At 44.2% G+C, this 15,037-nt stretch overlaps 1 protein-coding gene across 6 annotated transcripts in view; it reads right to left on the bottom strand.

Moving 5' to 3' along the window:
- Nucleotides 1-530: 530 nt before the first annotated feature.
- SERAC1 (serine active site containing 1) overlaps nucleotides 531-15,037 on the bottom strand; it is a 54,631-nt gene continuing 40,124 nt past the window's right edge. For all 6 annotated transcript variants that reach the window (XM_004368806.2, XM_023728744.1, XM_023728770.1 and 3 more), the window contains 6 exons: nucleotides 13,415-13,556; nucleotides 8,541-8,635; nucleotides 6,359-6,456; nucleotides 4,758-4,940; nucleotides 3,655-3,798; nucleotides 531-1,765 (listed from right to left, as the gene is read on the bottom strand). In XM_004368806.2, the coding sequence (XP_004368863.2) occupies nucleotides 1,629-1,765; nucleotides 3,655-3,798; nucleotides 4,758-4,940; nucleotides 6,359-6,456; nucleotides 8,541-8,635; nucleotides 13,415-13,556 (799 nt within the window). In that variant the 3' untranslated portion in view covers nucleotides 531-1,628. The remainder of the gene's footprint in view (nucleotides 1,766-3,654; nucleotides 3,799-4,757; nucleotides 4,941-6,358; nucleotides 6,457-8,540; nucleotides 8,636-13,414; nucleotides 13,557-15,037) is intronic.

Genomic DNA, 15,037 nt, shown 5'->3' with positions numbered 1-15,037 from the left:
TGCTGTCAGCTACCATCACCTGTGTCTACACAGTAAAGCAAGTGGTTACCTCACTTGTTATGTGTTGTTGCATAAGTAAACAATTAGACATTGACAGGGTTTACTGATGACCCCAGTTTACCTTCAGATGCTGTACTCCAATTTCAGCTTTGACCATCTTGTTCTACAAAAGTCCCATCATCTTCAAAATACCAAACAGAGTGACCATATGACCCAGCAGTTCCACTACTAAGTATATACTCAAGAGAATTAAAAGCATCTGTCCACACAAAAACATGAATGTTCATAGCAGCCTTATTCATAATAGCCCAAAGATGGAAAGAACCCAAATGTCCATTAACAGATGAGTGAATAAACAAGATGTGGCAGAGCCAAACAATGGAATATTATTCAGCAATAAAAAAGAATGAAGTGCTGACACAGGCTACATGAATGAACCCTGAAAACATACTAAGTGAAAGAAGCCAGTCACAAACGTCATATATTGTATGATTCCATGTGTATGAAATGTCCAGAATAGATAAGGCTATGGAGACAGAGCAGTTAGTATTTGCCAGGGGTTGGGGAGGGGGAACGAGGAACGAGTGCTAATGGGTACCGTACAGGGCTACCCTGGGCGATGAGGAAATGTTCTGAACTTAGATGGTGGTGATGGGTGCACAACTCTATGGATATACTAAAGAGCACTGGATTAAACTGTAAAAGGGTGAATTTTATGTTGTGTGAATTATATCTCAATGAAGCTGTTACTTTAAAAAAAAGTCCATCAACATAATTTCCTACTTCTCAGATGTTGGATGGAGGTCATTACCACCTCCAAGCGAGCAAGAAAGGTACACTTTACTTGGTTAAAGAAAATCTGAGAATCTTGACACTAAGTATCATTAATATACATAATGGCTTAGTTTTATTTCATACTCTGATCAATACCAGATTAGCAACTTTATCTGGGACAAACTGTAAGTATAGGTAGCTAGAGTCTGGAAAGGACATGTATAATCGAGAATTTTGTTAACAAAAAGCTTTGCTCTCAGCAATATGAAGAGAAACCCAAGGAGCTGATTCGTGCATGGTGGCAGGTAGAATGAAGTTGACACCGTGATAATGCACTAGACAAAGATTGACATGGACACGTGTTGACCAATTTACAGCATACGGACGCCCAGAACAAAACAGTCATTTCTGTTCTGGTTCAGTCTTCTCGCCACTCCGTGTGGCACTCTCCAGATGCATTTTACTGAGAAGTGAAGGTGACGTCGGCTCTCCCTGAGAGCCTGTGCTCCTCCTGGAGTGAGCTGGGAGCCGCTCACCAGGAAGAGGTTCTTCTCTGTCCACAGCAGCTCCACTCCCCGCCACGAGGCACCACACCGCGACCACCAATGGTGGCGCACGGGAATGTCTTCCAAGTGGAAGGAGTCCAGGCCTTTCACTCTTTGGTGCCACTTCCATCTGTGATTATGCTTCCCGGTTTCCGGACTGAGGACAATGTTCTCTTGCCTGCAGCATATTCCAGACTACACGGATGTCATAATCACTACGTTTGCATGGTTGCTGGAGCTTAGAAAGAGAACGAGAACACCAAGTTTCTTGCATTGTGTTCACACATGAAAAATGGACTAGGACAACGGTTAGTTTTCAAGGTCTTTGGCTAAAGTTTCATGGATGAATTGTAAGGTACGTTGGTACAGAAAAGCATCCTTTGTCTTTGGCTTACAAATGTTTAGATGGTTGACATCCACAGGAATTAGCTCTCCAATGCCTAAATCTGAAGAAAACAAAAATGTTAATAAAACCTGAGTAAAAATATCAGCTTCTCCCCCTTGTCAACACTGCAAGAAGCTAGATGGGTAGTTCTAAATGTTGATTTGGTTGTGGTAAGGGACACTTAAGAGGCCCTCGGTGGTGCAAATGGTTAAGCGCTCAACTACTAGCCAAAAGGTTGGTGGTTTGATTCCATCCAGAAATGCCTCAGAAGAAAGGCCTGGTGATCTGCTTCAGAAAGGTCACAGCCTTGAAAACTCTATGGAGTATTCTACTCTGCACATTTGGGGTTCCCAGGAGTCGGAATCAACTTGACGGCAACTAACAACAACAAGGGATTTTTAAAAGATGAAGGAACCTGAGGTATGACTGTAGTTGAGTTACATTTGACAAATCATGTGAGAGGGGGTTCTAGCACGTGTAATTATAATTTTATGCTTTTCATTCGTATGTGTCCTGGCTATGTCCTAATTTAACAGGGAGCAGAGCTGGAACACCACCATCTTCAGAACCCTCCACACCTGCAGGTTATGCCCAGGTCAGTCCACACTTTTTAACCACAGTCCAGAGTCTATACTGTCATCTTTATGATGAGGTCCCTCGTGTTGATGAAGAGATTGAGAACGTCTCACGTGTGACCTACCCTATACCCAAACACCCATGATCACTCCACGGTGGGAAGGGTTATTTAGTGCTTGCTTGTTTGAGAGACTTGGAAGAGTGTCTCATGTTTCCGTCTAGCAAAGTCCACCTCAACGAGAGTAACAAGAGGTACCAGTGAGGCAAGCTAGATGAGGAGTGCAAGCAGGAGCTGCTCTAAAGGAAGAAGAGCCTCCTAGAGCTGTGGGAGAAGAGGGCAAGCAGAGTTAAGACAAGGCTCTGATTGTGACTTTGCTTTTGCTTCAACCTTCCAAAGTGGTTGGCTGAACATCTGGCAAATGTTCTTTGAACTCCTCAAGTTCTTCAACTACCCAATAGTAACTCCTCACACGATGGCGTATTACTTTGAGGTAAAGCTTCTTTAAGTTCTAGTACAAAGCAGTAAGTATTTTTCATTTATTGAGATAATACACAATGATGTTTGGACAAAACTCACTCTGCAGACTGAAGACCCACCTGACAGGTGCTACAGATACACCTTGTCCCCAGCTGCCAGGAGCTCATGGCAGGGTTGAGTGCTAGAAGGACAGCACCTACCCAGTCTCAGAGGTGATCAGAAAAGAGTTCCACAGGTGACATCCAAGCTGACAAGCAGCTAGGTGGGGAAAATCATTTCAGGTGATGGCATTTATGGGGCATCTGCTAAGCACAGAGTACTACAGCAGGCTGGGAAGAGTCAAGATTCAGGCCGCAGCCTCAAGGAGCCTGCAGGTGCTGGCCCTTTCCCTCAGCCCCAGGATTATGAAGGGGCTGCACTTTGACACTAGTTTTCTCCACTGGAATCTCTGCTGCTTGAATATCCCCACCCCCACCCCACCCCCCATATATCTTCCATTTACTAAAGCTTCCTTGCTTTTGGTTGACTTTTTAGAGTTTCAACACGCAGCTATCCGTCTATTAAATGAAATGCCCCTTTCAATCTAGCTGATGGAAGGATTTTGATTCTCACCTTAAAACAACAGAGTTCACTGTTAAGGGCTAGCTTGGGGTTAGCCAATTAACCTTCATCATCTAGTCAGTTAAATGAAGGGGAGGAGGGGTAAGGCCAAGGTTATATGTTTGCAGAGCAAGTTTAATCTACAGCTAAAAAGAAAACAGAATTACAGATCTAGGTCTTCATGAACCTGCCCCCTAAAACTGAGAACCTGGATATAAAAGCTGACATTTACAGTTAACCACCAGGCACCACCAGGTGTGCATATAATGGGCAAGACGTTTCAAAAGAAGAAATACCTGCCGATTCCACTGGTACCACGTGGAGTTTAATCATGCTGCCGATACAGGTTGGTAGTGTTTCTACAAAATTCAGCACCTGGAAGTTTTTGTCTTTAGCAAACTCCAGAAAGTCATTCTGTAGTGCTTTCAGTGCGGGAGAATCTGTAAAACCATAGTGCAACAAGAGCGTGTAAGCTTTGTCTGCCTAATCCGTAACAGAATGCATCAACTTTTCAAGTCGTGAAAAGAAACGTAGGTTCTAATTCAAGATGGTGGCCTGAGTACATGTCTATTGTCTCCTCCCAGGAAGCCATCAGGCATAAAAGCAACGAGGAACTGAGAAGACAGCCATCCAGGAAGGGTTCCCTCATGTTTCTGCCAACAGGAAGCAGTGCCCCAGGGAACTGTGCTGGGGGGCGACTGCACCCCATGCCCTCCCCACCCCCGCCCAAAGCAGAGCCTTCCGCCAACCCAGCCTGTCCACAGTCACAGAGGGTCTGTCGCCTCCTACTCCTCCCTCCTCACATGTAGAAGGGCAGCCAAGAAGCCCCAGATTGTACAGAAAAGCCTACAGCCTGAAAGGGACAGGTAAAGTAAACAGAAACCTGGCCACAGAGGAAACAACTAAATGAAGAAACAGAAGGAACCTTTAAAAACCCTCTAATTAGCATCTTTGGAGTGATTTAAAGAGAGAATACATCTGCCAACAACAAGAAGCTGATACGAGTAAAGAAACAGCTCTTGAGAAATAAAATTTGACTGCAAAAAGATAAATAAAACTCCCCAGGTTTAGAAGATGAAGTCAAGCAACTCTCTACAGTGCAGAACAAAGAGAAAATACAAGCAAAAAGACAACTACATACTAAGGCTCAAGCCAAGAGGTCTAAATTCTGATTAACAGGAGTTCCAGAAAGAGGAAAACGCTTAATCAAAACAAACATAGTGCTTTATAATACACTGGAAATCTCAAAAGCTTGTTCATATTTTTACAGCTGATGATTTCCCAAACTTATGAAAAAATGCACTTCATTGGTTATTTGGAATAATACTTAAAGCAAAACAGTACATCATTTTTCTAATTTTAAATCCCAGTGTCCTTGATGATACAAGGCAAGCATTACCCTTGCTGAGCTCTTTGACTTCCAAGGAGGGAAAGAGAAGATAGCGGTAATTAACAGAGTATTCAGCCAGATGGGATCCGTGATGGGGGACACTGTAGAAAATCATCCCTCTGGTGTTGTTGATAAGAGTACTCATTTCTGGCTTCTTAGAGGCTTCCACCAGCATCTTTTTGACAAGAAGACCTAGCAGCACAGAAAGAAAAACAATGCGTAAGTTATTTTTCTTCCCTCTACTATTCTAAAAACAACAACAAAAAAGCAAAACGAGAAACACAAACATGCTTTCTTTAAAAGACGTTGAAACAAGAATTCACTGTAGTATCATGAACAGGGCCTGAAGATATTAGCACTTGGTTATACCCTTGGTCTTCTAGGATATACAGTCCACCCGACACACAGGCAGAACAAATACACCGTCTTGCAAGAAATACAGCCAGAATGCTCCTCAGAAGTGAGGATAGCAAAACTCCATCTCACATACTTTGGAAGGACCAGTCCTTGGAGAAGGATATCATGCGTGGTAGAGGATCAGCGAAAAAGAGGAAGACCCTCAAGGAGATGGACTGACAACAGTGGCTACAACAACGGACGCAAACATAGCCAGACTGTGAGGACGGCGCAGGACCCGGCACTGTTTCATTCTGTTGTACGTAGGGTTGCTGTAAGCTGAAACCAACTCAACAGCACCTAACAACAACACAGGCAGGGGGTGAGATCTAGCAGACCGCTGTCCACCTCAGGGTACACCATCCTGGAGGAAGGCTGGCACTGCTCTGTCAGGGCTCCAGAAATGAAGGGGGATGGGGCAGCTGGTCTCCCCACCCTGCCCCCGCAGTCCACCAACGACCGCACACTGAGGACAGTGCTGAGATCCCAGCACAGAGGCTCATGCAGCCTGTCTGCCACGGAAAGCAAGCTCCTGTGCGGAAACATCCTGGGGAAGGCACCTGTTCTTCCACCCAACCAGCTGAGAGCCAACAAGGAGGCACGAAGGTCACAGGTGGTGACAGTGGCACTCTGAGGACACCAAGGGCTGCATCCCCCTTCCTCTCAGCACAACGCCCTTCGAGTCTGCCGGCCTGAGCACTGCAGAGATACACGAGGCCAGGGCTGCAGAAAGAGCCCCCTTTCAAGGTGGATGGTGAACTTAGAACTGGACTGGAGAGAATGGGCGCGAAGGAGCAGATGTGGCTTCAGAGCAAGTGTGACGTCTCGGGGAGCAGACGGCAGACACGCACAGCTGGGGCTGTGGGCACTGAAGCAGCATGGACTCTGTGATAGACAGGGGCAGGGAGGAGGAAAGGGGAGCCCCACCACCAGCCGGGAAGGCTGAGTGTGTCTGGAAGCAGGGCTCACAGAAGCCGGGGGCTGCTTCTGATTTTTATTCATTACCACTACATGAAAGCATTAAGTGGTCGAACGCCTCTCCCTTTAGAAGGTTTGTTACTGTTGTACCCTTCTAGAAAAACAGCGTGGAAGGAGAACAGTAATTCTAAAACCCCTAGCCATGGCTGAAAACATTAATTTGGGAAATATGGGCTGGCCACGACGCTGGTGATAGCCTTGAAATGCCTCCCTTGCAGAAGTGAAGCCCCACTTACCCCCCATGCTGTGCGACACCCAGATCATGGGCCTGTCCCCGACACCAGCCGCTCGGAGCTTCCTGAGGAGTTCGCTGCTTCTGAATGCAATGGACTTTCTGTACCAAATGAAAACAGCAGGCATGACAGGAGGCTGTAAATCCCTCAGATCCTGCTCTCCCATTCTTTAAAGCAAGATCTTTTCACTTTGTATCGGACTAAGGCTGCATACTACGTTTTAGGGCTGGGAACAACCCCTATTTCTCTCTGCTCCATTTCTGAAGTTGCTAACACTGGCATAACTAGGAATACCGAAGCCCAGGACAAGTCATTCGTTTACTAACAAGCGTTGTCTGAGCATATAGAGTGTGTCTGGCGATTTTTACCGGGCGAACCTGGGGCTCCTGCCGCCTGCCTGACCACTGAGGACCACGGGGGTCCCGTCTCATTCCCTGGCCTGACGGTGACAGAATGGCTGAAGACCACCCTGCTTTCTTGTGGGTTCATGTCCACGAAGTCAGTGGTCACTGCTGCTTAGTTCTACCTGTATTTACACTGCAAGTATCAAGCCTTCATCATTTGACTTTATGATTTAGAAATACTAGAAAGCTATCAGAATCAGAGAACTCAAACTGAAAAGGAACTTTAAAGCTCTCTAGGCTGGTAGCTTCAAACTTCTCATCAGCAGACCCCTTCCTTCAGAATACAGGCTCTTCAGAGGCACTCTGGGTGGAATGGGGTAGAGGCCTGGGGTCACCTGCCTACTGGCCCTCAGTTGGCACCCCTCCTCGGGCACCTGCGTGGTGTCCATTCCAGAGAGCACACGTGGATAACACTGATTTAGACCAACCCTCAATTTGTGGACAAACTGAGAGAAGTCAGTGGCTTGTCAAAGGTAGAATCGGGCAGCAGTCTAGGCCGTGTAACTCAGAAACCCAGTGTCCTTCTCTATGTACACAACCGGCACATATGACATACAAGTGACACTCAGAGCTGATATGACATACGAGTGACGTACGGAGCCTATACTGCTTAGCATCTTTTCCTCTGCTTTCTCTAGCTGGTATGACTGTGAATACAAAAGCAGAAAGCATCACTTTCATGCTGTATCATCCATGGTCCTTACTGTTAGGATCGTTAGAAATGAACCAGGTTAGAAGTCCAACACTGACAAATACCTAAGCCTTGTACTATTTTACTGTTTCTTTATAGCTAACTCCTCCTAGAATGACGAGAAAAAAGGTAGGTTAATTTTTCTTAAGAAAATCCTGTCTGTGGCATCAAAAGATAAAAATCCCCTCCTATTATGGGACTGAATTACTGGGCTTGAAGATGAGTACCGTCTGGGATCTTAAAAGCTCGCGATACAACTGTTGGTCTCTACTGGTCCCTTTCCTTCCGGAGCAAAGGAGAGTTAAGAAAACCAAAGACTCAAGGAAGTGATTAGTCCAAAGGATTAATGGACCACAGGAACCACAGCCGCCACTAGCGTGAGGCTAGAAGAACTAGATGGTGCCCCACTACCTCTACCGAATGCTCTGACCAGGATCACAACCGAAGATCCCAGTTAGAGTGGGAAAAAAATGTAGAACAAAACTCAGATTCATACAAAAGACCAGACTTACTGGTCCGACAGAAACTGGAGGAACCCCTGAGACTACAGCCCTTAGACATTCTTCTAAATTGGAAATGAAGCCACTCTCGGAGATTACCTTTCACCCAAATAATAGACAGGCCTATGAAATAAACAACACCCATGAGGAAAATGCTCCTTAGAACAATTATCTATATGAGACCAAAAGGGTAACATCCGCCCAAAAGCAAAGATGAGAGGGCAGGAAGGGGCAGGAAAACTGGACGAATGGAAACAGGGGAACTCAGGGTGGTAATGTGGAGAGTGCTGACGCATTGCAGGGACTGCAACTAATCCCACGGAACAATCTGAACTTTAATTATGGAATGGGAAACTAACTGCTCCATAAACTTTCACTAAAATGCAATAAAATGTTCAAAACAAAATCCCCTCCCAGGCAGAGGATCCACTGTGTTCATGTCCCTCCCCCTTCACACGTCCCTCCCCTCCACATCCCCCCCATGTCCCTCCTCCCCACATCCCCTCCCCGTCCCCCCTACGTCCCTCCCCCCATCTCTCCCTCCTCACACATCCCTCCCCCCTCCCAGTCTGACAGTGTCTCCCTGTTACCTTTCCATGGGGCATCTTGCTCGCCAGTCACTGAGGCTGGTGTCGTATTCCACAGATATAATGCGGAGAGCAGGACAGTCTCTTGCTAACCACGTCTAAGTAAAATAAAAGGTACAAAAGGAAACACATGAGTTTCCACTGCCCAGTTACTTCCTAGTAACTGAAATGCATAACTAGAGGCCTCCTGCAATACTGACAACTAATGAAAGACAGCATCAGAGTAAAGTCTGAACATGACTACAAAAACAATTCCCACCTTTTCTCTTTTTAAGTCTCTGGTCGCAAAGTTGTATCAATACTTGTAAAGCCCATACAGATTTCAAGAGAATATTCTCTATTTTAATCTGCTATGGCCAAAAGAGCAAGGCCTGTTTTGCAGTCTAGATCAAACTGGCTTTTTAAAAGCATTTAATAGAAAGCTATTATCTCATAACACACAGTATTGTCTAGTGTTTAGAGTTTGGGCCTCAGAATTCAGAGAGCCTAACAGTGACGTTCTGCCACTGTGGACCATCATCTCTGCTCTTCAGTGTCACCAGAGGGGAAGTGTAAACAATTCTTCCTACTTGATGAAGACTTTGTGATAGGTCAGAAATAGTGGCTCAAAGTCCTGGACACTATTTACATATATAAAAAGAACAAACCAAACCCATTGCTGTTGAGTCGATTCCAACTCTTAGTGACCCTACCAGACAGAACAGAACTGCCCCATAGAGTTTCCAAGGCCATAAATCTTTACAGAAACAGACTGCCACATCTTTCTCCTGCAGAACTGCTGGTGGGTTCAAAATGCCAACCTTTCGGTTAGTAGCCAAGTGCTTAACCACTGTGCCACCAGGGCTCCTTATTCATACATACACGCAGCATCAATTCTAAATGAGCTTTAGATAAATTCCATTTGACAAATTCACTCCAGATAGATTTCTTTGGAACAGATAATGTCAAAGAAATCCAAAGTAAACAGAATTATCTGTTCAAGGTAAATCCAAAGTAAGTCGAATCATCTCAATGAATTCACTCCAGATGGATTTACTTGAATATTCTTTGGAAGAAATAATGTGAAAGAAATCCAAAGTAAACAGAATTATCTCTTCAAAGTCTTTCTAGTTTTGTAACTACTAAAGTCACAGAACTAGCTAACTATTAGGAATATGAATTATGTTCCTACTATACCCTGTTGCTGTAGAGTTGATACCAACTTATGGTGACCCCCGCCCCCTACGTGTCTGTCAGTTTCTGGTACTGTGGGCGCTTGCAGGCTGCTGTGATGCTGGAAGCTATGCCACCCTTATTTCAAATACCAGCAGGGTCACCCATGGTGGACAGGCTTCAGCTGAGCTTCCAGACTAAGACAGACCCGGCGCTCTACTTCTGAAAAGAACCAGCCAATGAAAATCTTATGAATAGCAGTGGGACACTGTCTGATAATAGTGCTGGAAGATGAGCCCCCAGGCTGGAAGGCACTCAAAAGACCGGGGAAGAGCTGCCTGCTCAAAGTAAAGTCAATCTTAATGACATGGATGGAGTCAAGCTTTCAGGATCTTCATTAGCTGATGTGAAGAAACATGAGAAGAAACAGCTGCAAACATTCATTAATAATAGGAACGTGGAATATATGAAGTATGAATCTAAGAAAACTGGAAATCGTCAAAAATGAAATGGAATGCATAAACATCGATATCCTAGGCATTAGTGAGCTGAAAATGACTGGTACCGGCCATTTTGAATTGGACAAGCATATGGTCTACTATGCCGGGAATGACAGCTTGAAGAGGAATGGCATTGCATTCACTATCAAAAAGAGTATTTTGAGATCTATCCTGAAGTACAACGCTGTCAGTGATAGGATAATATCCATACACCTACAAGGAAGACCAGTTACTAGGACTATTATTCAAATTTACGCACCAACCACTAAGGCCAAAGATGAAGAAACAGAAGATTTTTACCAACTTCTTCAGTCTGAAATTGATCGAACATGCAATCAGGATGCACTGATAACTACTGGTGATTGGAATACAAAAGCTGGAAACAAAGAAGGATCGGTAGTTGGAAAATATGGCCTTGGTGAGAGAAACGATGCCGGAGATTACGTGATAGAATTTTGAAAGACCAAGGACTTCTTCATTCCAAATGCCTTTTTCCAACAACACAAACGGCGACTATACACATGGACCTCACCAGGCGGAATCCACAGGAATCAAATCAACTACATCTGTGGAAAGGGATAAGCTCAATATCATAAGTCAGAACAAAGCCAGGGGCCGACTGTGGAACAAACCATCAATTGCTCATATGCAAGTTCAAGTTGAAACTGAAGAAAATTAAAACAAGTTAATGAGAGCCAAAGCACGACCTTGAGTATATCCCACCTGAATTTAGAGACCATCTCAAGAATAGATTTGATGCATTGAACACTAATGACCAAAGACCTGACGAGTTGTGGAATGACATCAAGGACATCATACATGAAGAAAGCAAGAGGTCATTAAAAAGACAGGAAAGAAAGAAAAAGCCAAAATGGATGTCAGAAGAGACTCTGAAACTTGTTCTTGAATGCCGAGTAGCTAAAGCAAAAGGAAGAAATGATGAACTAAAAGAACTGAACAGAATATTTCAAAGGGTGGCTTGAGAAGACAAAGTATTATAATGACATATCTAAATGGATGGAGATAGAAAACCAAAAGGGAAGAACTCACTTGGCATTTCTCAAGCTAAAAGAACTGAAGAAAAAATTCAGGCCTCGAGTTGCAATAGTGAAGTATTCTACAGGGAAAAGATTAAAAGACACAGGAAGCATCAAAGAAGATGGAAGGAATACACAGAGCCACTATACCAAAAAGAACTGGTCAGCTTTCAACCATTTCAGGAGGTGGCCTATGATCAGGAACCAATGGTACTGAAGGAAGAAGTCCAAGCTGCACTGAAGGCATTGGCGAAAAACAAGGCTCCAGGAATTGACGGAATACTAATCGAGATGTTTCAACAAACAGATGCAGTGCTGGAAGTGCTCACTCATCTATGCCAAGAAATTTGGAAGACAGCTACCTGGCCAACCGATTGGAAGAGATCCATATTTACGGCAAGTCCCAAGAAAAGTGATCGAACCAAATGGAGAAATTATCGAACAATGTCATTACTATCATACACAAGTAAAATTTTGCTGAAGATAATTCAGAAACAGTTGCAGCAGTGTATCAACAGGGAACTGCCAGAAATTCAAGCTGGATTCAGGAAAGGATGTGGAACCAGAGATATCATTGCTGATGTCAGATATATCCCGGCTGAAAGTAGAGAATACCAGGAAGATGTTTATCTGTGTTTTGTTGACTATGCAAAAGCATTCGACTGTGTGGATCATAACAAATTATGGATAACATTGCAGAGAATGGGAATTCCAGAGCATTTAATTGTGTTCATGAGGAACCCATACATAGACCAAGAGGCAGTCATTCAAACAGAACAAGGGGATACTGCATGATTTAAAGTCAAGAATGGTGTGCATCAGGGTTGTATCCTTTCACTATACCTATTCAATCTGTATGCTGAGTAAATAATGAGCAGCTGGACTCCATGAAGAAAAACGGCATTAGGACTGGAGGAAGACTCATTAACAACCTCCATTATACATGACACAATCTTGCTTGCTCAAATTGAAGAGGACTTGAAGCAGTTACTGATGAAGATCAAAGACCACAGCCTTCAGTATGGATTACATCTCAACATAAAGAAAACAAAAATCCTCACAACTGGACCAATAAGCAACATCATGATAAAGGGAGAAAAGACTGAAGTTGTCAAGGATTTCCTTTTACTTGGATCCACAATCAACACCCACAGAAGCAGCAGTCAAGAAATCAAAAGATGCATTGCACTGCCAAAAATCTGCTGCAAAAGACCTCTTTAACGTGTTTGAAAAGGAAAGATGTCACCTTGAAGACTAAGGTGCACCTGACCCAAGCCGTGGTGTTTTCAATCGCCTCATATGCATGCAAATGCTGGACAATGAATAAGGAAGACCGGACAAGAACTGACACCTTTGAATTGTGGTGTTGGTGAAGAATATTGAATACACCATGGACTGCCAGAAGAATGAACAAATCTGTCTTGGAAGAAGTACAACCAGAATGCTCCTCAGAAGCGAAGATGGCAAAACTATGTCTCACATACTTTGGACATGTTATCAGGAGGGATTAGTCCCTGGAAAAGGACATCATGCTTGGTAGAGGGTCAGCGAAAGAGAGGAAGACCCTCAACGAGATGGAGTGACACAGTGGCTGCAAAAATGGGCTCAAGCATAACAACGATTGTGAGGATGGTGCAGGACCGGGCAGTGTTTCGTTCTGTTGTACAGCTAGGGTTGCTACGAGTCGGACCTGACTCGACGACCCCTAAAAACAACAACATGGCGACCCCATGTGTTGCAGAGTAGAACTGTTATATAGGGTTTTCAATAGCTGTAATCTAGAACTTCAGGCCTTTCTTCTGTGGTGCCATAAGGTAAGTCTGAACCGCCAACCTTTAGGTTAGTAGTCAAGCACAAACCGTGTGCGCTACCCAGGGACCTCTATGTTCCTACTGTACTACTTTTTATAGTTATGTTTTTAATGGAAGTTAACTACTACTGGCCCTTACCTGTGTTTCACTCAACGTTTTATTTCACGGAATACTCTCTTTTACAGTCACAGACTGTATCCTAACCAGAAATCCCACAGCACAGGGTGGCAAGCCCAGCTGTTAATGTAACATGCTACCTGTGTCCCTAAGGGAAAGAAAACTGCATGGAAAAAATCTTTGTAGAAAGAGAACAATAGGCCAGTGGCCTGGAAGTGTGTGGCGGGTGGGGTGGCGACCAGGGCTAGGGGCTCCCTTACCTTTGGCCAACAGGTGGTATACCTGTCTTCATCCTCAGAAGCCTTTTCCATCAGAACCTCATCAAGGTCCTGCTGGCGCCATGTTCTGAAGGCTGCTCCCATAAGGCCATGAATAAAAAGGACATCGGCTTTAATGGGCTGACTGACAGGGGAGAGAGTTTTAAAAAGAAGCAGAATAGATGCATTACTGCTTTGGTAAGAATCTACACGGCACTCTCTGTGGCTGGTGCTTTAGCGGGTTTGCGCGACATAAAACGTAATTCAGGCAAGCGTGTGAGCACAGGTTCATCATGCACCCCGACAGGGAGACGACAAGGTGCCCAGGCAGCGGCTCCTCACACCCACCAGTCAGACCAACCCAGCTGACTGTGGTACACTTAGTGAGCACTGAAGGACCCGTGTCCCGGGTCACTCTCCAAAGAATGCCATGGGGACAGTGGACAAACCAGCCAAAGCACTGAGGAAAGTAAATGAGAACAGTTCTGTTACTCGTGAGGTTGCCATGAGTCCGAACCAACTCGATGGCAACTAACAACAGCAAATGTAGGTCAGCCAGTATGATGAAAGACGTTTTAAAACTCTGGCAAGGAAAATAAATAATTTTATCAGAAGTACAGTAAATGAGATTCTAAAGTAAAACCATCATTCTATGGATACAACGTTTTACAAATTGCAGACAGTATATTACTTGCAAGCTACTCACACTACACACACAGTTATGCAACAAACAAACAATGCTGCCATAATATCTATTTATAACTTGGAATTAACCAAACAACCCATTCTTTAAATTTGAAAAAAGCTTTTGCTATTTTCTGAGGTTTTTTTAATTTTCTTTTTATTGTACTTTAGATAAAGGTTTACAGAACAAATAGTTTCTCATTAAACAGTCAGTACACGTATTCTTTTATGACATTGGTTAACAACCACACGACAGGTCAACACTCTTCCCTTATCGACCTTGGAGGACCTTTTTTTGGTGAAAATATATATAGCCAAAGTTACACCATTTCAAAAGTTTCTACGTGTACAATTCAGTGACATCGATTACATTCTTCCAGTTTGCTGATATTCTCACTATCCTTTTCCAAATTATTCTATCACCATTCTCTTCAACTCCCTGCCCCCTAGGCTTCCCATCAAACCTTCTGAGTTGCTGTTGTTGATTTGATCTCACGTAATTTTTTTTTTTTTGGTATCTTAGATGAAGGTTTGCAGAATAAATAGTTTCTCATTCAACAGTTAGTACACATATTGTTTTATGACGATGCTTAACAACCCCACAACATGTCAACACTGTCCCTTCTCAACTTTGGGTTCCCTGTCACCAGCTTTCCTGTCCCCTCCTGCCTTCTGGTCCTTGTCCCTGGACTGCTGTGCCTCATTAGTCCCGTTTTGTTTTATGAGGCTGTCCAACCCCCGGCTGAACAGTGAACTTCGGGAGTGACTTCACCACTGAGCTGAAAGGGTGTCCGGGGGCCACACTCTCGGGGTTTCTCCAGTCTGTCAGGCCAGTAAATCTGGTCTTTTTTTTGTGAGTTAGAATTTTGTTCTACATCTTTTTCCAGCTCTGTCCAGGACCCTCTATTGTGATCCTGGTCAGAGCAGTCAGCGGTGGTAGCC

Source organism: Trichechus manatus, unplaced genomic scaffold (genome assembly GCF_000243295.1).
Source record: "Trichechus manatus latirostris isolate Lorelei unplaced genomic scaffold, TriManLat1.0 scaffold00002, whole genome shotgun sequence".
Lineage (NCBI taxonomy): Eukaryota > Metazoa > Chordata > Mammalia > Sirenia > Trichechidae > Trichechus > Trichechus manatus.
Note: the sequence above shows the minus strand (reverse complement) of the source record. Positions and strands in the feature narration are given on the sequence as shown.